The 22,464-nt window shown below is 45.9% G+C and overlaps 2 protein-coding genes across 2 annotated transcripts in view; one reads left to right on the top strand and one right to left on the bottom strand.

The window, feature by feature from the left end:
- LOC309550706 (uncharacterized protein) overlaps positions 1-22,464 on the bottom strand; it is a 1,733,163-nt gene that overhangs the window by 1,415,645 nt on the left and 295,054 nt on the right. The gene's annotated exons all lie outside the window — the stretch shown is intronic.
- Positions 9,729-22,464, top strand: part of LOC309550692 (uncharacterized protein) — a 388,598-nt gene continuing 375,862 nt past the window's right edge. Inside the window, exons 1-5 of the mRNA XM_082251025.1 lie at positions 9,729-9,853; positions 10,054-10,188; positions 10,275-10,478; positions 14,944-15,135; positions 15,222-15,345. Coding sequence (XP_082107151.1) covers positions 9,758-9,853; positions 10,054-10,188; positions 10,275-10,478; positions 14,944-15,135; positions 15,222-15,345 — 751 coding nt within the window. The 5' untranslated portion in view covers positions 9,729-9,757. The remainder of the gene's footprint in view (positions 9,854-10,053; positions 10,189-10,274; positions 10,479-14,943; positions 15,136-15,221; positions 15,346-22,464) is intronic.

The raw sequence follows: 22,464 nt of genomic DNA, 5'->3' as shown, positions 1-22,464 counted from the left end.
GAAAGTTTGGGTCCCCATTGACTTCAATGGGGTTCGGTGTCCGGGTAAAGTTCGGAAAAAGTCCGGGACACGGACCCGGACTTTTTTTTTAAGTTCAGCCGAACCCGCCGAACACGGACATCCAGGTGTCCGCTCAACTCTACTCACTAGGCATACACCAAACTGAGTCCACTCACTCCGGTAAGCCTCCTTATATATATTGGTGGGGGATGGTGTCACAGCAAATTTTCAGTTATTCACTTCTGGAATACACGTTTGAAGATTTTTCTATGTTCACTCCATTTTAAAGGACTTTTTGCCCTTATTCACTTTTTTTGTTATTTTATATTTGTATATGTATTCTTCACAATGTAATGAATTTTCACCGATTATCATATGTTAATTATTTATGAGCGTGGCACATTTCCATATTTATACATTTTATTCATATAAGCATTTAAAGAATTGCTACTACTTAACGAGATCTCCACCATCATTCCTATGTGACCATTACATCCTTGCAATTTATGTTTAGCATGTTCATTTTGAGTGGATTAAAATATATTTTAATGCTTTATGATATATTTTTGCATTTCCTTATCCAAAAAGATCAATTTCCGGAGTTTGTTTTCTTAGGTATACGTTTATTTTGAACTTAGCCATGTAAAATAGATGTTATACAGGAATGATTATTATGAGATGTTTCTCAGGGCTGCAGTACCTCTGAACTCCACAAGATGGAGATCTCACTTATACTCAGATAGGAAGTCTCTATGGAATACAGACAGGAAGTGAGGTCAGAAACAGGCAGGAAATTCTATATAGAGGACGTAGTGAGGAGACAGCAGAGGAGGTAATAAGATCTTATTTTCTATTTACACCCAGTAACCCCCCGTCATGTCCGTCCTCTTCCTCCATAGTCACTGTGACCTCTTTTATCTCCAGCAGATGATGATACACACATATATAGTGTGGAAACCTAGATTAACCCCTTCAGGGTCAGAACATTTACACACTTATGGGGTCAGAACATTCTCTTCATTTTGGAGATAAATTCTAGTAATTTGGTCCTCCAAACAAACAGCACTGACAATAAATAGAGAAGACAATGACCATCCTGACCTACATGGCCTACAAAGGGCAATTATTACACTACACAGCCAGCCAATGGGCAATCATTACAATATGCAGCCAACACAATGATGGAGTGCAGGGGTCAGGAGTATGGAGCATAGAGCCCCTTACATTGCTGGTCAGGAGGAAGAAAACATTCTCCAGCCTGCCATGAAGAATGTTCCATCATTGGTGTCAGAGGAAGGAAAATACTGAGGTCTCTGAGGAAAGGAGAGGAGCTGAGGGGTCTCTGAGGAGGTAGCGGGACTAAAGGACTCTGGGACCTCTGAGGGTTTACTGCATCTGAAGGGCTCTGGGACCCCTGAGGAGGAACTGTAGCTGAAGGACTTTGGGGGCCTCTTAGGAAGTAATTGGGCTGAACAACTCTGAGAGGTTAGCGTGACTGAAGGATTGTGGGGGACTCTGAGAGGGTAGTCAGGCTGTAAGGCTCTCAGGTAAGAGGGGGCTTTAAGGCTCATAGAGACTCTTGGTCTTTGATGGTCCTCTCATGCCACCTGTACTTTTATGACCTCCTTAAAGAACTCCTGCCAGCACCTGAATAAAGCTTTCACCTCACCATCTCACTGGTCAAGAAATATGTTGCAGGCCACAAAATAGAACAAAGAAGGACACTTGTTCCTTGAGGAGGTCTGTTTGTGCAGCATCACTTACTGGTTGGCCAGTCCAATACCTTCCCATGGCACAGGGTATGGCAGTGCCTTGTGCTGGAATTCAGAGCCCCGGGAACCCACTGCCACTCTGTACAATGTCCTGAATACTACAGAATAGTTGCCAACCAATAAAACAAACCCCTTCCCCAGCTGTTCTCCTCCTACCCACACTGGGCTGCCATTGGAAGGAAAAGAAGAGACTCCTCCCCCACAGCTCTCTACTCCATCAGCAGCATCCTCCTGCTATCCAATCCAATACCTTCTTTTACTGCAGAGAGTGACGGTGACATCACTCCTGTTAGTCAGCAGGCTGCCGAAGAATGGAGCCTGGCAAATAGATATAAAAAAGAGGGAGGAAGAACAGCTAACAAGGGAGCTGTTCAAAGATCGGTAAAATTCCACAAGCGGTGTTAAGGACTAAAAAGTGCTTTATTAAATATATATTAAAAATTAAAAAGAAATCACATTTATCAATAACGAGTCAATAACATGACTTAAACACACAAGTAAAAAACAGCCCAGGTCATGTGGTCTTTTTAATTGTCTTTGAGAAGTAATAACGGAATCATAGCAGAGGAGGGAACTAATGAGTCCTGGTGTTCAGGGACTATAAAAGGACCATTAGCATATTCCCTCCCTCGTTCTGAAAAAGTCCGCTGATTGGCAGACGAAACGCGTCATCCAGTGTTGTTCCCGGTGACAACTTGAGCTAACATCCAAGCCTGTATGTGCTGCGCGGGAATCTCTAGACTTTAGCCAGTTGGCTTTCTACATACTGCCCTGCATGTTAGCCACTTGGATCTTACTCCACGCTGAGCCCTGTGATCTAGGGGGACTACTAAAGGAATGAACTTAATGTTCTGTACTGACAAGGAAAAGGCACTTACTTCGGAACTACTGTCCGAAGGTCAAGCAGCAAGCAGTGAGTAAAGTTTCCAAAAATGGAGCTGGTGACAAGATTCATTAATCCTGCTTAGCTTCCTTCCACACATGTGACATTTTCTTTGTGCCTCATCAGTGATGGTTATTAAAGTGTATTTCCATATGAACTTTCCTCCTTACTTGGCTCTAGCCTCTAGGATATTCACTTTCTCCCTTAAGCCAACATTAAGTGGAGGTGATGGAATGGATTAATTACGATGGACTAGTCCCTGGATATTATGCTTATTGTGTCTGGAATATTGAAACGGCTGCATATTGGCCTTACTATGAATTTCCTGAAGGATTCTCACTAAACCCAGTGTTCTTTACTTCATAAATGACTATTTGTAATCCACATTAATGCTGCTTGCACTGTATTATACACCTTATGTTCCTCGATTCCCTCCATCCCTAGAGGTAATTACTACTGTGGAAGGAACGTCCTACTACTGAGGAGTTATGGAACTGTGGAGTGGTTAGCTAGAGATACTAACATAGTAGCTGAATCTCGGCTGCACAGTGGCTTTCTTACAACTTGAAGGCCTGTTTATACAGAGGAAACTTGACCTGTCATCAGTAATTTTCATTAATGACATAGCTGTCATTAGTGGACTTCACTGTGAACTACTTTTTACAGTCGTTATCAGCTGATTACTTGCATTAACTTTTACAGCCACCTCCACGGCACTCTATAGATTATGTTCCTGAATTCCATTCACCCCAAGGGATTAATACTATTGTGGAAGGAATTTTCCAACTAACATTAAGGAACTGTGTGATAGTTAGGGATGCACAGACAAATTTTAATTAATAATAATTAAAAGATACTGAATTAATAATTGTTTGTTATTAACAGCATAAACAACCTGGCATCCCTCCCCTGCACATTAACCATTGGAGCCCAGGCTGTGTACCTGTCCATAGCCAATAGCTCACCAATCCATTACAGCACTGGATGAGTTAATTAATCTGGGATATGTTTGTATCTTTATGTGGGGGGGAGGCTTAATTATTTCTGAAATATTATTATTTTTTTATTAAGGGGAAAAAGATGGAGGGGTAATATTGATTTGGAGGTAATTACTTGTATTATCATCTCTATTAGGCTGCTGCTTGATAATTAAAAGGAGAGCTATGGATTTTCAAAACGTTTGAGCCGGGTCTTGTATTAGGATATACAAACCCAATTCAAAAAAGTTGGGACACTGTACAAATTGTGAGTAAAAAAGGAATGGACTAGTTTACAGGTCTCATAAACTTATATTTTATTCACAATATAATATAGATAACATATCAAATGTTGAAAGTGAGACATTTTGAAATGTCATGCCAAATATTGGCTCATTTTGGATTTCATGAGAGCTACACATTCCAAAAAAGTTGGGACAGGTAGCAATAAGAGGCCTGAAAAGTTAAATCTACATAAAAGGAATAGCTGGAGGACCAATTTGCAACTTATTCAGTCAATTGGCAACATGATTGGGTATAAAAAGAGCCTCTCAGAGAGGCAGTGTCTCTCAGTAGTCAAGATGGGCAGAGGATCACCAATTCCCCCAATGCTGCAGGGAAAAATAGTGGAGCAATATCAGAAAGGAGTTTCTCAGAGAAAAATTGCAAAGAGTTTGAAGTTATCATCATCTACAGTGCATAATATCATCCAAAGATTCAGAGAATCTGGAACAATGTCTGTGTGTAAGGGTCAAGGCCAGAAAACCATACTGGATGGCGGTGATCTTCGGGCCCTTTTAGACGGCACTGCATCACATACAGGAATGCTACTGTAATGGAAATCACAACATGGGCACAGGAAAACTTCCAGAAAACATTGTCGGTGAACACAATCCACCGTGCCATTTGCCGTTGCCAGCTAAAACTCTATAGGCCAAAAAAGAAGCCATATCTAAACATAATCCAGAAGCACATGCGTTTTCTCTGGGCCAAGACTCATTTAAAATGGGCTGTGGCAAAGTGGAAAACTGTTCTGTGGTCAGACAAATCAAAATTTGAAGTTCTTTTTGGAAATCTGGGACGTCATGTCATCCGGACTAACCCAAGTTGTTCTCAGTGCTCAGTTCAGAAGCCTGCATCTCTGATGGTATGGGGTTGCATGGGTGCGTGTGGCATGGGCAGCTTACACATCTGGAAAGGCACCATCAATGCTGAAAGGTATATCCAAGTTCTAGAACAACATATGCTGCCATCCAGACGTCGTCTCTTTCAGGGAAGACCTTGCATTTTCCAACATGACAAAGCCAGACCACATACTGCATCAATTACAACATCATGGCTGTGTAGAAGAAGGATCCGGGTACTGAAATGGCCAGCCTGCAATCCAGATCTTTCACCCATAGAAAACATTTGGCGCATCATAAAGAGGAAGATGCAACAAAGAAGACCTAAGACAGTTGAGCAACTAGAAGCCTGTATTAGACAAGAATGGAACAACATTCCTATTCCTAAACTTGGGCAACTTGTCTCCTCAGTCCCCAGACGTTTGCAGACTGTTATAAAATGAAGAGGGGATGCCACACCGTGGTAAACATGACCTTGTCCCAACTTTTTTGAGATGTGTTGATGCCATAAAATTTAAAATCAACTGGGGGCGTGGCGACCGCCAAGCAATATGGCCGCTTAGCAGAGGAGCTCTGCCGCACACCCGGTTCCTAATACATCTACGGCCCGACATCGTGATTGTCTCCGCTCCTTACCTGGATCATTCGTCGTGGGAACCTCCGCTGCCTCCAGCCAGAATGACACGGAGGAAAACCGAGCCACCCGCGGTCCGCAAACTCTCAGATTTTTTCCGCTCGGCGGCCTCGGGACTCTCGCAAAATGGCGCTGGAGCCTCAAATCTCCACCGAGACACCCGCCCTCTAGCGTCTGCCGGACATGTCACAGAAATGACATCATCAATGCGCCCTGACTGCTCGGACCCGATCACACCGACGAGGCCAGCGCGCTCAGCAGATTCCTCTCCCTCCACGCCATCCACCCAAAGCCCGGCAAAATCGAGGCCTCGGTGGTAGGAGGGCCACAATCCGCTCCACCATTCCTCCATGGAGGTGAGTGACCATGACTCCACCACCGCTACTGCATGGGCATATATTCCTCCACCAGACCCTTTTGCTTCCATCCCCACCACGGGACATCCTGTATCGGATACCGCCCTAAAGGACATGATGTCCATATTGCACAAGTCCATGCAAGCCAATGTTACAGCCTCCATTGCCTATTGCCAAAAAGAACTGCATGGTCTTGGTGACAGAGTTAATACCATAGAAAATAAAATGGACGAGTTTACCATTTCATACAATACTCTAGTGGAAACTTACCATTCGTAGGTCCTATAAATCCACTCAATGTGTCAATCACTGGGAGCAAGCGCAAAAAATCCTCACACGGTGGTATCTGACGCCGTATCGCCTATCTAAAATGTATGACTCTCAGAGCCCTCTTTGTTGGCGTAACTGTGACCAAGTAGGATCGCTACTACACACATTTTGGTCCTGTAAAAGACTTTCTAGCTTTTGGAGAAAGATCTTTGAGTTTTATCTACCACTACTGGAATTCTCACACCACCCAATCCTGCTTTAGCCCTCCTCTCATTGGGCCTGGAGTCAATCCCGCCCTTTATGAGGATGGTTACTGTACATATCTTGATAGCTGCCAAAACAGTCATAACGAGAAACTGGAAGCAATCCGCTGCACCTTCCCATATGGAAGCGGTCCGTCTGGTGAACTTGCAGTGTTCTTTAGAAAAAGCATATGCCTACTCAACGTCCCGAGGTCTTAAATTCAACAAAGACTGGCAAGTTTGGTTACAGAGTCCATACTTCTCCTCTGCACCTGGCTGATTTTGCTAATACAGTTATGATTGTGTTTTCCTGATTGACTTCTGACATTGTTTTTTGAAGCATTTACTCAATTGTTTACGTGATACTGTAACGCTCCTGCGTTTCATGTATGGTGTGGATTTTCAGCTGCAGAAATATTCCACTTCAGTAGTCATGTAAGAGAAACGCTGAGATACCATTCCCAACCCTCAATGACTCATCATGTGTGGAAGGTCTTAATTCAGCCAGTAAATACACACACTCTACAAGATGGTTCCTAGAGTGACTTTATGTATATAGTAACACAGTGATGTTTAGACTGAAGAGACAGGTTGGGTGGAGGTGGTAGAGGACAGACACTTGAAGTAAAGATAGTAGCAGATGGATGCAGACAGGTTTAGCAATCATGTATGGTAGCAGATGACAGAGTAGCAGGTGGACATACAAGAGAGATCAACCCAGTGCAGGAATAGTTAGCAGTAGTCTCAAGAGCTAGCAATCTAGACATGTAGATGTGATAACAGTCCTTACTATGCAGAGCTAGATAGTGTAAGCTTTAGTATAAAGTTTATAGAGGTTTCCCCTGCGGGGTACTTAACACTAATAGCAATATAGCCAAGGGGTGGTTCAAGAAGAGCGGATGATCCAGTAGCGGGATACAGGGATCAGCGCAGCGTGGTTCCGTCAGCGAGGTCTGCTTGCAAGCACGAGAGCTTCAAGCTAAGTTAGCATCTAGGTAACAAGGGTGTTTGAACGAACACATGTGAGTGAGAGCCGGCGATCTAAATAGCCATCCAGTCCGGCGCTGAGTGATGACAGCTTCAGTCTTAAAGGTGTATGCGCACCTTTCCAAAAGAGAATGGTGGGGCACATACACTTATGAAAAGAGTAATTAGGGTACCAAAGGTACCGGAACATTACAGATACTCTACATATACTGTTTGCATATGTACATGTTTCGTTTTTCATCTCTCTCTTTTTTTTCCTGGTACGGCCCATTTCATGTTGAACCCTGATTCCGTTTGTTTTTCCTATGTTATGTAAATTTCAATAAAAATCTATTGCAAGTAAAAATTTTAAATCAACGTATTTTTCCCTTAAAATTATACATTTTCTCAGTTTAAACATTTGATATGTCATCTATGTTGTATTCTGAATAAAATATTGAAATTTGAAACTTCCACATCACTGCATTCTGTTGTTATTCACAATTTGTACAGTGTCCCAACTTTTTGGGAATCGGGTTTGTAGTAATACTTTTTGGCCACAAAATATGGTGGGTAGCATGTGAGTTATTTGTTTGTAGAGTAGAAGTGACGTCACATGCATGTGCATCTAGAAGTGCCAGCCTTTCTGATTATAAAGGTAATTTATAATTCATTTTTTATATTAGTATATTTTATGGAATAATTAGTTTTAAAATGGGTCACTCACACCATGGAGGTATTTTTGCCTTAATGCTGGTCCTGAGCTGAGGAAGAATCAAGGGGTGAAATTAGGACAAAAATTGAAGAGTGGGAGGGGGCAGTGAATGGCGGTTCCTGGTTGCCTGGTGGAGACAGGGATGACCTGGATGTCCTGCTGATCGTTGTTATCTAAGTCATCTAAAGTGCTTTGGATCTGTATATTTAAAAGGGTAGTAATATACAGTATATGCTGTTATGAGAGAGAGAATGAACAGCAGACAGCCAGATTACCTTTCTCCACAGCGGCAGCACCAGAGCACATGTAGGGAGAGAGGGAGAATGAACACAGCAGACAGCCAGATTACCTTCCTCCGCAGTGGCAGCACGAGAGCACATAAACGTAGGAGGTGGGTGGAGCCATTCTGCAATAGGCACAGAGGAGGACGCTGTGCATGCTGGGTCCTCTCCTCGAATGTCACTGGTTGCTAGACGCCAGTCGGCTGGCCATCCTACCAACCAGTGTAGCTCACAATAAAGCACCCGGTGTCGGTGGAGAAACAGAAAGGAGCTGTCAGCGGAGATACCCGCCTGACAGGGAAGTGAAGGGCTCACTTCTTACAGCTATTAGCGGTCATTCATTTTCGGCATCTTTAACCTGTTTTGGGCCGAAATGGGATAGGCCCATTTTCGACCGAAAATATTGGTTGCCGAAATTTCGGTGCACCACTAGTGAGAGTATATACGTTTGTGGCTATACAGAGGAAGTTTGATCTGCCATCAGCAACTTTGATTCATGATATAGTTGCAAGTCATCAGTTGGCTCCGCTGTGAATTACTTTTTACACTCGTTACTAGCTGATGATTTGCATGAACTCTTATAGCCACCTCTACGGCACTCTATCGCCTGTGTTCCTGTATTATATCTATCCCAAGGGATCAATAATACTGTGGAAGAAATCTTATAATTAGCAGTAAGGAACTGTGTGAGAGTATATACGTCTTCCCATTGCGGCAGCATAACGGGACTTTGTCTGTCCGACTTTTTAACTATTTTTTCATCTGCTATCCTAGTTTTTAGTGAACAGAGCTGATCCATTTTTAGTCTTTGGTTGTCGCCTGGGCTGTTTTTTACTTGTGTGTTTATTGACTCGTTATTGATAAATGTGATTTCTCTATAATTTTTAATATATATTCAATAAAGTACTTGATTTTTAGTCCTGAACACTGCTTGGGAATTATACAATCTTTGAACAGCTCCCTTGTTAGCTTTTCATCCTCCCTGTTTTGTGTCTGGTTAAACACATAGGTAATCCGTCACCCTACAGGCGAGAGGGTGAGGCTTATCCCCTACTAAACTAAGTGATTTCACTTGGTCTGCTTTGTATACCTAAGTTCTAGCAATTATCCTGATTAGCCGCCAACTCCCACCAAGAGTCAGCAAGTTCCCCTTTCTGGACATCATGATGACCCTACATTGTCCTCACAGCACTGCCTCAGAGCAAACAAGTCAAAGGAAGAATCATATTTATTATTCCTTGTCTGCAGATCAAAAACTAAGCAAATCCAGTTCAGAAACCAAACAGACCCAACAGAGAAAAGGGAATTTCTGATCCGGCAGGTCAAGAGGGTCCCAGGCCTTGAAAATATAGAAAACACTAAACAGTCCAAACTAAATGTGTTCCCATGGGGGCAGTAGTCCTTAAATGTACAGTAACCCTTCTACCCCCCCCCCCATCACATCCCCATCCTAATACTGTGTGACCAATGCCATCCATATAATTATTACTTTCATTTCCCAAAGTTATCCGTCTACAAGGAGACCTGTATAGATCAAATGATGGCACCAATGAGGATGGAAGAGGACCGGATTCACATGACTGAGAAGATACTAAACCTCACCCTGGAGATCATCTACCTGCTGACTGGAGAGGTAAGGATGATACTGAGAGGTCACATGACATCACTTATATCTCTATTAATAAAACACAGACCTGACCAGAGAGGTGAGGAGGATTCTGGGAGGTCACATGACATCACTCTTATCTCTATTAATAAAACATAGACCTGACCAGAGAGGTGAGGAGGATTCTAGGATTCTAACATGACATTCCTATTGGTTCCTCAATACAGAGATTTCCTCTTCTGAAGTCAGGTGATCATATGACCATCACAGTGCCTCCATGTGACTCCCTAAAACCTGAGAGACACAACATGCAGAAGATTCTAGAAGTCACCAAGAAGATGATGGAGCTGCTGACAGGAGAGGTGAGCGTTGCTGGGAATTCTGGGACATTATCCAGTAACAGACAAGGGATGTGTCTGGATGGTGACTGTATCATTGTGTGTGTCAGGTTCCTATAAGGTGTCAGGATGTCACTGTCTATTTCTCTATGGAGGAGTGGGAGTATTTAGAAGGACACAAGGATCTCTACAAGGACGTCATGATGGACAATCAGCAGAATTTGAGTTTTGTGAAGAATGTAAGGAAGGAATTTCTCCGGAATGAGACGATATTGAACCTCACCCTGGAGATCCTCAGCCTGCTGACTGGAGAGGTGAGTGTAATGAAGGGGTTAAATCTGACTCCGCTGTATACTGGGATGTATTGAGAGTCACTTTGAGACTTCTGATGTTCTGCTAATCAATAACAACATCCACACAAGTACTATGAATACATAAATTGTACGTACCAGTGGTGGAACTACCAGGGTTCGGGGGCCCCAGCGGTGTGGCTGGCCACAGGACTCTGAGCATCTCTCTCATACAGCCAAGTGCTGCACTGACAGTTCCTCCTCCCTCGCATGGATGGGAGAAGAGAGAGACGATCTGCTCCTTCTCCTCCTGTGTGCACTGTGGGTAGTGTGAAGCTAAGCAGCAGAATTTGATCATTCAGCTGCTGGGGTTCACCCTTCCCATGGTGCACACAGGAGGAGAGGGGCGGGAGGAGAAGGAGCAGATCGGCTCTCCTCTCCCATCAGTGTGAGGGAGGAGGAACTGTCAGTGCAGGCTCTGAGCTGCATGACAGAGATGCTCTCAGCTCAGAGAGGAGGCACTAATTGGCAGCACTGATGGGGCTGCACTAATGATCAGTATCCTAAATATCAGTGTGAACCATGTACTGACAGTCTTGCCAATTAACCACTTGCCGACCGCCTACAGTATATTTACTGCGGCAGTCAGCCCCTCCTGGGCAAACCGACGTAGTACTACGTCGCTAGCCCAGGAGCCTGTAGGGGGCGAGCGTGCACCACCGGAGGCGCGCTCCCACCCCCGCTCGTTCACGGCCATCCCCGCGTGTGTGACCGGCGACTCCGATGTCCGCTGGCCACTCGCTCAGGAGAGGGAGAAAGGCAGACGGCTGATGTAAACACAGCCGTCTGTCATTCTCCCTTATATCATGACAGAGGCTATGCGATCCTGCTCTGTAGGATCGTATGTCTCTGTTATGATCTAACAAGCCACGTCCCCTGACAGAATCACGCCCCTAGGGATTCATTTAACCCACTGATCACCAATAAAGTTAACCCCTTCCCTGCCAGTGTCATTTTTACAGTAACAGTGCATATGTATGGCAAAAGTGTCAAAAATGTCAGTCAAGGGTCCGATCTGTCCGCCGCAATGTCGCAGTCCCGCAAAAAAAATCGCAGTTCGCTGCCATTACTAGTTAAAAAAAAAACCAATAAAAATGACATAAATCTTTCCCGTAGTTAGTAAACGCAATAACGTTTGCACAAACCAATCAAAATACGCTTATTGCGATTTTTTTTTACCAAAAATATGTAGCAGAAAACAAATTGGCCTAAAATGTTAAAACATTTTGATTTTTAAATTTTTTTGGGGGGGAATTTCATATAAAAATATTTGAAAAATATTGTTATTTTTTCAAAATTGTCGCCCTTTTTTTGTTTATAGCGCAAAAAATAAAAATCGCACAGGTAATCAAATACATCCAAAATAAAGCTCTGTTTGTGGTACAGCGCCGCACGACCGCGCAATTGTCCGTTAAAGTCACGCAGTGCCGAATCGCAAAATAGGGCCAAATCCTCTGAGGCTTAAGTGGTTAACCATTTCAGCTCTGGAAGATTTAACCCCCTTCATGACCAGGCCATTTTTTTGTATACGGCACTACGTTATTTTAACTGACAATTTTGTGGTTATGTGACACTGTATCCAAATAACATTTATTTACTGTATCCTTCTCTTCCCCGGTATTGCGCCCTTCTACTCCCCTGTATTGCGCCCCTCTACTCCCCTGTACTGTGCCCTTCTACTCCCCTGTACTGTGCCCATCTACTCCCCTGTACCTTGCCCCTCTGCTCCCCTGTACCGTGCCCCTCTACTCCCCTGTACCGTGCCCCTCTACTCCCCTGTACCATGCCCATCTACTCCCCTGTACCGTGCCCCTCTGGTCCCCTGTACCGTGCCCCTCTACTCCCCTGTACCGTGCCCCTCTACTCCCCTGTACTGTGACCTTCTGCTCACCTGTACAGTGCCCCTCTACTCCACTGTACCGTGCCCCTCTTCTCCCCTGTACTGTGCCCCTCTACTCCCCTGTACTGTGCTCTTCTACTCCCCTGTACTGTGCCCTTCTACTCCCCTGTACCGTGCCCTTCTACTCCCCTGTACCGTGTTCCTCTACTCCCCTGTACCGTGCCCTTCTACTCCCCTGTACCGTGCCCTTCTACTCCCCTGTACTGTGCCCCTCTACTCCCCTGTACTGTGCCCTTCTACTCCCCTGTACTGTGCCCTCCTATTTCCCTGTACTGTGCCCTCCTATTCCCCTGTACTATGCCCTCCTACTCCCCTGTACTGTGCCCTCCTATTCCCCTGTACTGTGCCCTCCTATTCCCCTGTACTATGCCCTCCTATTCCCCTGTACTGTGCCCTCCTATTTCCCTGTACTGTGCCCTCCTATTCCCCTGTACTGTGCCCTCCTACTCCCCTGTACTGTGCCCTCCTATTCCCCTGTACCGTGCCCTCCTATTCCCCTGTACTGTGCCCTCCTACTCCCCTGTACTGTGCCCTCCTATTCCCCTGTACTGTGCCCTCCTACTCCCCTGTACTATGCCCTCCTATTCCCCTGTACTGTGCCCTCCTATTCCCCTGTACTGTGCCCTCCTACTCCCCTGTACTTTGCCCTCCTATTCCCCTGTACTTTGCCCTCCTATTCCCCTGTACTGTGCCCTCCTACTCCCCTGTACTATGCCCTCTTATTCCCCTGTACTGTGCCCTCCTATTCCCCTGTACTGTGCCCTCCTATTCCCCTGTATTGTGCCCTTTTACTCCCTTGTACTGTGCCCCTCTTCTCCCCTGTACTGTGCCCTTCTACTCCCCTGCAAGGTGCCCTTCTACTTACCTGTACCATGCCACTCTGTTCCCCTGTACTGTGCCCCTCTATCCCCCTGTACCGTGTTCCTGTGTCCCTCTATTCCCCTGTACCGTGCCCCTCTATTCCCCTTTACCGTGCCCCTCTACTTCCCTGTACTGTGCCCCTCTACTTCCCTGTACCGTGCCCCTCTACTCCCCGGTACCGTGCCCATCTACTCCCCTGTACCGTGCCCTTCTACTCCCCTGTACGGTGCCCATCTACTCCCCTGTACCTTGCCCCTCTGCTCCCCTGTACCGTGCCCCTCTACTCCCCTGTACCGTGCCCCTCTACTCCCCTGTACCATGCCCATCTACTCCCCTGTACCGTGCCCCACTGGTCCCCTGTACTGTGCCCCTCTACTCCCCTGTACCGTGCCCCTCTACTCCCCTGTACTGTGACCTTCTACTCACCTGTACAGTGCCCCTCTACTCCACTGTACCGTGCCCCTCTACTCCACTGTACCGTGCCCCTCTACTCCCCTGTACTGTGCTCTTCTACTCCCCTGTACTGTGCCCTTCTACTCCCCTGTACCGTGCCCTTCTACTCCCCTGTACCATGTCCCTCTACTCCCCTGTACCGTGCCCTTCTACTCCCCTGTACTGTGCCCTTCAACTCCCCTGTACTGTGCCCCTCTACTCCCCTGTACTGTGCCCTTCTACTCCCCTGTACTGTGCCCTCCTATTTCCCTGTACTGTGCCCTCCTATTCCCCTGTACTGTGCCCTCCTACTCCCCTGTACTGTGCCCTCCTATTCCCCTGTACTGTGCCCTCCTATTCCCCTGTACTATGCCCTCCTATGCCCCTGTACTGTGCCCTCCTATTTCCCTGTACTGTGCCCTCCTATTCCCCTGTACTGTGCCCTCCTACTCCCCTGTACTGTGCCCTCCTATTCCCCTGTACCGTGCCCTCCTATTCCCCTGTACTGTGCCCTCCTACTCCCCTGTGCTGTGCCCTCCTATTCCCCTGTACTGTGCCCTCCTACTCCCGTGCTGTGCCCTCCTATTCCCCTGTACTGTGCCCTCCTATTCCCCTGTACTGTGCCCTCCTATTCCCCTTTATTGTGCCCTTTTACTCCCCTGTACCGTGCCCCTCTACTCCCCTGTACCGTGCCCATCTACTCCCCTGTACCGTGCCCCTCTACTCCCCTGTACCCTGCCCATCTATTCCCCTGTACGGTGCACATATACTCCCCTGTACGGTGCCCATCTACTCCCCTGTACGATGCTCATCTACTCCCCTGTACTGTGCCCCTCTGCTCCCCTGTACCATGCCCCTCTACTCCCCTTTACCATGCCCCTCTCCTCCCCTGTACAGTGCCCCTCTACTCCCCTGTACTGTGCCCTTCTGCTCCCCTGTGCAGTGCCCCTCTACTCCACGGTACCATGTCCTTCTACTTCCCTGTACCGTGCCCTTCTACTCTCCTGTGCCCTGTGTTGATTAGTCTTTGATTTGTGTCATGTATTCTCATTGTATAAAATCCATTATATTGAAAGTAATAATAAATATCTGTTTAATTCTATCAACCATTTATTCTTTTATTTTAGTAAATTTGAGCAGACTGGTAGGGGCCCCAGTACATTACTTTACCCAGGGGCCCATGATGATAATAAGACGTCCCTGTGGGAGAGTGATATTTATCTTTGTATAACACAGAACTGTACAGTGATAATGAAGAAATCTACTAAAAATGACACAAGAAGGAGATCTCATAATAGGACCACAAGATCCTCGAGAATCCAGAATCCCATCACCATCCCCCCACATCTATCCCTGATCCATACAAGACACAACATGGAGAAGGTTCTAGAAGTCACCAAGAAGATGATGGAGCTGCAGACAGGAGAGGTGAGCGGTGCTGGGAATTCTGGGACATTATCCAGTAACAGACAAGGGATGTGTCTGGATGGTGACTGTATCATTGTGTGTGTCAGGTTCCTATAAGGTGTCAGGATGTCACTGTCTATTTCTCCATGGAGGAGTGGGAGTATTTAGAAGGACACAAGGATCTCTACAAGGACATCATGATGGACAATCAGCCGCCCCTCACATCACCGGGTAAGAGGAGACTTTATTGTAAAGGAGAGAGCAGTATGGAGGCTCCACCTAGATCCCCCATCATCTGATAAACACATAGAAACAATGTATTCAATCACAGGAGATGGGAGGCAGTGGTGTGGGACCTCTGCAACTTGACTCATGTGAGCATTTAGGACCCCACTGATTACTGAATACCAATATTATGAGTCTTGACCTTTACACTACATAATATATATTGTACATTACATACTCCTGACCCCTGCACTATATACTCTATGTTCTACATTACATACTCCTGACCCCTGCACTATATACTCTATGCTGTACATTACATACTCCTGACCCCTGCACTATATACTCTGTTGTACATTATATACTCCTGACCCCTGCACTATATACTCTATGTTGTACATTACATACTCCTGACCCCTGCACTATATACTCTATGTTGTACATTATATACTCCTGACCACTGCACTATATACTCTATGTTGTACATTACATACTTCTGACCCCTAGATTGGTCTGGCAAGAATGATTTTTCGTGAATCCATGCTTATTACTATTAATAATATTGTTTCCATTACTAAAGCCTTGTATATAGTCTCCTAACATCCCCTCCAAAATCTTGCAGACTACTGATGTTAGGCTGACCGGTCTATAGTTACCCGGGATATATCTCGGCCCTTTTTTAAATATTGGTACCACGTTGGCTTTTTTCCAATCAGCTGGCACCATACCTGTCTGTAGACTATCCTTAAAGATCAAGAATATTGGTCTGGCAATCACCTGGCTGAGCTCTTTAAGAACCCTTGGGTGCAAGCCATCTGGTCCCGGGGATTTATTTATGTTAAGTTTCTCTAGTTTAGTTCTAAGTCTATCTTCTGTTAGCTATGGCGGTACTTCCTGTGTGCGATGTGCGCTGATGAGGTGGCACTTATGGGCACTGATGAGGAGGTACTAATATGCCACACTGATGGGCACTAACAGGTGGCACTGATGGGCACTGACATGTGGCACTGATGGGCACTGACAGGTGGCACTAATGAGCACTGATGGACACTGATGGGCAACACCATCAGTGCCCACAATCAGTGTCCATAGTGCTGCCAGTCAGTGGCCATCAGTGCCTAGATGAGTAGGCACTGACTGGCAGCACTATGGGCACTGATTGTGGGCACTGACGTTGGGCGGTAATTGGCACTTTATTTACATTTTCTGTAATCAGGGCATTGATGATCAGTGCCCTGATTACCTGTCCTTGTCTCCCCTATGAGGAGGAGCCGCTGATCGGCTCTCCTTGTCTCACACTCTGACAGTGTGAGGTAAGGAGAGCCGAATAACGGCACTTCCTCATTTACAAGTGACCGGCTGTGAATGGACACAGCCAATCACATGGGTAAAGATTCATCTCATTGACTCTTTACCGAGATCGCTAGGACACGGCGCGTCCACAATCACCACTCTGCGTGCCCCCGGGAGAGGCTGTTCTGGTGCGCCGTCATACGACGGCATCCCAGAACAATAGCTGCACCTCTCCCAGCCGTCATTTGATGGCAGGTGGGTAGCAAGTGGTTAAAGAATTTCTTGTTTTTTTTTTTACTCTCTTCCGCTATAAGTATCTCGTGTTCTATTTTAGCCGCATTGATATCACCTTTACATTTCTTATTGCACTCCTTGTACTGTTGGAATGCTGCCAATGACCCCTCAGCCTTGTATTTTTTGAAGGCATTTTCTTTCGTATTAATATGCCTTTTTATGTTGGAGTTTAGCCACCCAGGGTTTAATTTTGCTCTTTTAAATTTATTTACCTTTTGAATGCACTGGCCAATCCCTTTGTTTAGTATGCTCTTGAAGCACTCCCATTTTTCCTCCATGTTCTTTTTTCGCAGGGTTCTATCCCATTTGATATTGTTTAGCAAAGAGCGCAGTTTAGGGAAGTTGGCTCTTTTGAAATTCAGTGTCCTTATATTACCCTTGTGTTTCCGATTACTATGATTTATACTAAAACTAATTGACCTATGGTCACTGTTTCCTAAGATGTCCTGTATTTCTATATCCGTGAGCAGGTCTGTATTGTTGGTAATCAGTAGGTCAAGTACCGCATTGTTTCTTGTCGGTGCATTCACCATCTGACCCATGAAATTGTCCTGCAAAACATTTAGGAACTGCCGAGCCTTGGATGAATGCGCGGTTCCTTCTACCCAGTCTATATCTGGATAATTAAAGTCCCCCATTATAATGACATTTCCCATCTTTGCTGCCAATCCAGTCTGTGATAGGAGGTCTGCCACCCCATCCTCCCTCTGGTTGGGGGGCCTATAGCATATGCCCAATTTTACCTTCCCCACAGTGCCTTCCCTTTGAAGTTCTACCCATAGGGATTCTGCCTCGTCCATAGCTCCATTATTAATATCCTCCCTCATATTTACCTGTATACTGTTCTTAATATACAGACATACCCCTCCCCTTTTTTACCTTCTCTATCTCTGCGATAAAGGGAATACACCTAAATGGTCACCAGCCAATCATGAGAGCTGTCAAACCAGTTCTCTGAAATTCCCACAAAATCTAAGTCCTCCTCATACATCCGCAGCTCCAGTTCTCCCATCTTGTTGGCCAGGCTTCTGGCATTGGTATACAAACCACATAATTTTGTCCGGGGACATACCATATCCTCGTTTGATGTTGTTTTTAGGCTGCTCTTGTGATTTTTCCACATACCCACCTTGGGTTTAGGAACTTTGAGTGCCCTACCGCTAATGTCCCCATTTGTGCTCGCTGAACCTTGCTCCCCGCTGGTTAATTCTACATCTGTACCCTCCCCCCATCACCTAGTTTAAAAACCCTTCTAACTTGTTGGCCATCTTCTCACCCAGTACGGCTGCATCCTCCCCATTTTTGTGCAATCCGTCCCTACTAAAGACTGAGAAGTTGGCCCAGTTCTCCAGGAACCCGAAGCCCTCCTTACTACACCAGCTTCTCAGCCAATTGTTTACTTCCCTAATCTCCTGCTGCCTCTCAGTATTTCAGTATTTATGAAAATACTACCTTGGAAGATCCTGCTCCTCAACTTAGCTCCTAAGTCCCTGAAATAATTTTTTAGGACTCTTCATCTCCCTCTGACTTTGTCATTGGTACCCACGTGTACCATGACAGCTGGGTCTTCCCCAGCCCCACCCAATAATCTGTCCACCAGATCTGTGATGTGACGAACCCGAGCGCCCGGTAAACAACAGACAACGGCACCTACGGTCATTTTGACAGATTGCCCGCTCTGTCCTTCTAATAATTGAGTCCCCTACCACCAGGACCTGTCTTTCCTTTCCCTTGCCCCCGCCCTCACTGGAGGAGTTCTTCCCCTGGCAGCAAGGGGTGTCCCTCTGCTCCACCAATGCTGGTCCCTGACTGGATTCCCCAATATCACGCAACAGAGCGTATTTATTGGGGTGCTCCAGCCCAGGTGCACGACAATGCCCGGCCTCATGTGGTGAGAGTATGACAAGTGCCTTGTTCTCTTCTACCCTTCCTAACTGTCACCCAACTACTCTGCGCTGATGCCTGCACCCTTGTATCTCCGCCCTCCTCTGTGCTTGCCCCTGCCTGCACCTGACGGGTACGTTCCCAGCTCTGCTTCAGTGTGGAGATTCTTCTCAGTGTTGTCTTCCCTAGATTCAGGACCTAGATACTGGTATGGACTGGGTAATGTGTTAGGATCTATACTGGCATGGACTGGGTAATGTGTTAGGATATATACTGGTATGGACTGGGTAATGTGTTAGGATATATACTGGTATGGACTGGGTAATGTGTTAAGATCTATACTGGTATGGACTGGGTAATGTGTTAGGATCTATACTGGTATGGACTGGGTAATGTGTTAGGATCTATACTGGTATGGACTGGGTAATGTGTTAGGAAGGAAAGGATGCCACATCATTTGATGGAAATGAAAATTATCACCCTACAGAGGGCTGAATTCAAAGACACCCCAAAAATCAAAGTGAAAAAATGATGCAGCAGGCGGGTCCATTTTGGTGAAATGTCATTGCAGGACCTCAGAATGGTCCTCGGTAGTGTGTACGGCCCCCACGTGCTTGTATGCATGCCTGACAACGTTGGGACATGCTCCTAATGAGACCATGGATGGTGTTCTGGGGTATTTCCTCCCAGATCTGGACCAGGGCATCACTGAGCTCCTGAACAGACTGAGGTGCAACCTGGTGGCATCGGATGGACTGAAACAGAATGTCCCAGAGGTGTTCTATTGGATTCAGGTCAGGTGAGCGTGGGGGCCATTCAGTGGTATCAATTCCTTCATCCTCCAGGAACTAGCTGCATACTCTCACCACATGAGGCCGGGCATTGTTGTGCACCAGGAGGAACCCAGGACCCACTGCACCAGCATAGGGTCTGACAATGGGTCCAAGGATTTCATCCCAATACCTAATGGCAGTCAGGGTGCCATTGTCTAGCCTGTAGAGGTCTGTGCGTCCCTCCATGGATACACCTCCCCAGACCATCACTGACCCACCACCCAACCGGTCATGCTGAACGATGTTACAGGCAACATAATGTTCTCCACGGCTTCTCCAGACCCTTTCACGTCTGTCACATGTGCTCAGGGTGAACTCTGCTCTCATCTGTGAAAAGCACAGGGTGCCAGTGGTGGAGCTGCCAATTCTGGTGTTCAACGGCAAATGCCATCCGAGCTCCACAGTGCCGGGCAGTGAGCACAGCGCCCACTAGAGGACGTCGGGCCCTCAGGCCACCCTCATGAAGTCTGTTTCTGATTGTTTGGTCAGAGACATTCACACCAGTGTCCTGCTGGAGGTCATTTTGTAGGGCTCTGGCAGCGCTCATCCTGGTCCTCCTTGCACAAAGGAGCAGATACCGGTCCTGCTGATGGGTTAAGGACCTTCTACGGCCCTGTCCAGCTGAAACCGATTAACAACCCCCTCTGCTACTTCACTGACCAGATGAATATTCAGGAGTTTCCCTGACTTGATGCTATACTCTGATTATAAAGTGTTGAGCAGTGTATATGAGTGTGGAAAACTCTTGGTAATTTTTCTTGTCTTCTGACAGACGGACTCTGTGGTGGGAATAGAAGGACATCGGAGGAAGATGTGACTACAGAAGATAATGACATGGCATCTTCTCCAGAAGTAAATCCCGTTCCTCATAATATACATGACAGACCTCACCATTGGAGGAGATCATTGGAATCTCCTGATACTTCACATAGTCCTCTAATATCTGACAGTGCCTGCGGGTGCGGGAAACCATCTAATCTCAGGGAATCTTCTTTATACCATACAGGAGAGAATTCATTCTCATGTTCAGAGTGCAGGAAATGTTTTAAACATAAAAGAAACCTTCTTAGCCACCAGAGAATACACACAGATGACCTTCCCTATTCATGTTCAGAGTGCGGGAAATGTTTTAATCATAAAGGAAACCTTCTTAACCATCAGAGAATACACACAGGTGAGCGTCCCTATTCATGTTCAGAGTGCGGGAAATGTTTTAATTATAAAGTAAGCCTTCTTAGTCATCAGAGACTACACACAGGTGAGCTTCCCTATTCATGTTCAGAGTGCGGGAAAAGTTTTAATGTGAAAAGAAACCTTCTTAGACATCAGAGAATACACACAGGAGAGCGTCCCTATTCATGTTCAGAATGCGGGAAATGTTTTAATGATAAAGGAGTCCTTCTTAGACATCAGAGAATACACACAGGTGAGCGTCCCTATTCATGTTCAGAGTGCGGGAAATGTTTTATTTGTAAAGGAAGCCTTCTTAGCCATCAGAGAATACACACAGGTGAGCTTCCCTATGCATGTTCAGAGTGCGAAAAATGTTTTAATGAGAAAGGAAGCCTTCTTAGACATCAGAGAATACACGCAGGTGAGCGTCCCTATTCATGTTCAGAGTGCGGGAAATGTTTTATTCGTAAAGAAAGCCTTCTTAGCCATCAGAGAATACACACAGGTGAGCTTCCCTATGCATGTTCAGAGTGCGGAAAATGTTTTAATGAGAAAACAAGCCTTCTTAGACATCAGAGAATACACGCAGGTGAGCGTCCCTATTCATGTTCAGAGTGCGGGAAATGTTTTAGTCAAAAAGGACACCTTCTTAAGCATCAGAAAATACACACAGGTTAGATTCCTTGTTAATATTCAGAGTGAGGGAAATATTTTAATAATAAAGGAAGCCTTCTTAGCCATCAGAGAATACACACAGGTGGGCGTCCCTATTCATGTTCACAGTGTGGGAAATGTTTTGCACTTAAATGTTTACTTTTTAGACATCAGAAAGTTCATATAGGAGAACGTCTCTAATCTTGTGCAGAGTGCGGGAAATGTTTTACTTAGAAAGAACACCTACTTACACACAGGTGAGCGCCCTTTTTAATATTACAAGTGCGGGAAATGTTTTCCAAACAAAGGTTTATTTCTTAGAAACCAGAAAGTTCATACGGGCGAGCGTCCTTTTTCATGTCCAGAGTGCGGGAAATGTTTCACTCCTTATGTACGCTTCAAACGGCAAAGAATTAACACTTCTATTAGAGGCTCAGTTTTCATGTTCAGAGTGCGGGAAAGTGTAAAAATAAAGGAAATATAATGAAACATCAGAGTACGCCCCCTGCTGGTACTACAGGAAATGGACGCTGGATTGTAACGGGTGGAACTGTTTAGTCCATAAACAAATGTGAAACCACCACAGTCCACTCGGGGTTGGTTTACACCCGCTGCGCCCTCTGACCCGCTGTGGGGTTGGCAGGCAGCTGGGAGCCCTTATGTTAACCCTGTAAAGCCCACGCCAGTACGCCGCAACCGTATGCATTGGGGCTGTTGCGGCAAACCCCATTCAGTTGAATACCATTGCCCAATGTGACCGGGGGGTGCGGGGTTTGCAGCAGCCGCAAATTGCAGTGGCATGTGTCCCGCCCCATCCGGCTGCCATTTAAGCTTAAGGGGGTGGTAAAATCATGACTCAACTGTCTACCTTTACCGATCCCTCCCCACATGAGGCAACAGGCAGGGAATCATGACAATACATGGGGCAACAGGCTGGTGATCCTGACAATATATGGTGTGATATATAACAGACGGGCAATCATCATAATACATG

This window comes from Pelophylax lessonae (genome assembly GCF_965119305.1).
Source record: "Pelophylax lessonae genome assembly, chromosome: 3".
NCBI classification, from domain to species: Eukaryota; Metazoa; Chordata; class Amphibia; order Anura; family Ranidae; genus Pelophylax; species Pelophylax lessonae.
The sequence above is the reverse complement of the archived record's forward strand: the minus strand, read 5'-3'. Positions and strand labels throughout refer to the sequence as shown.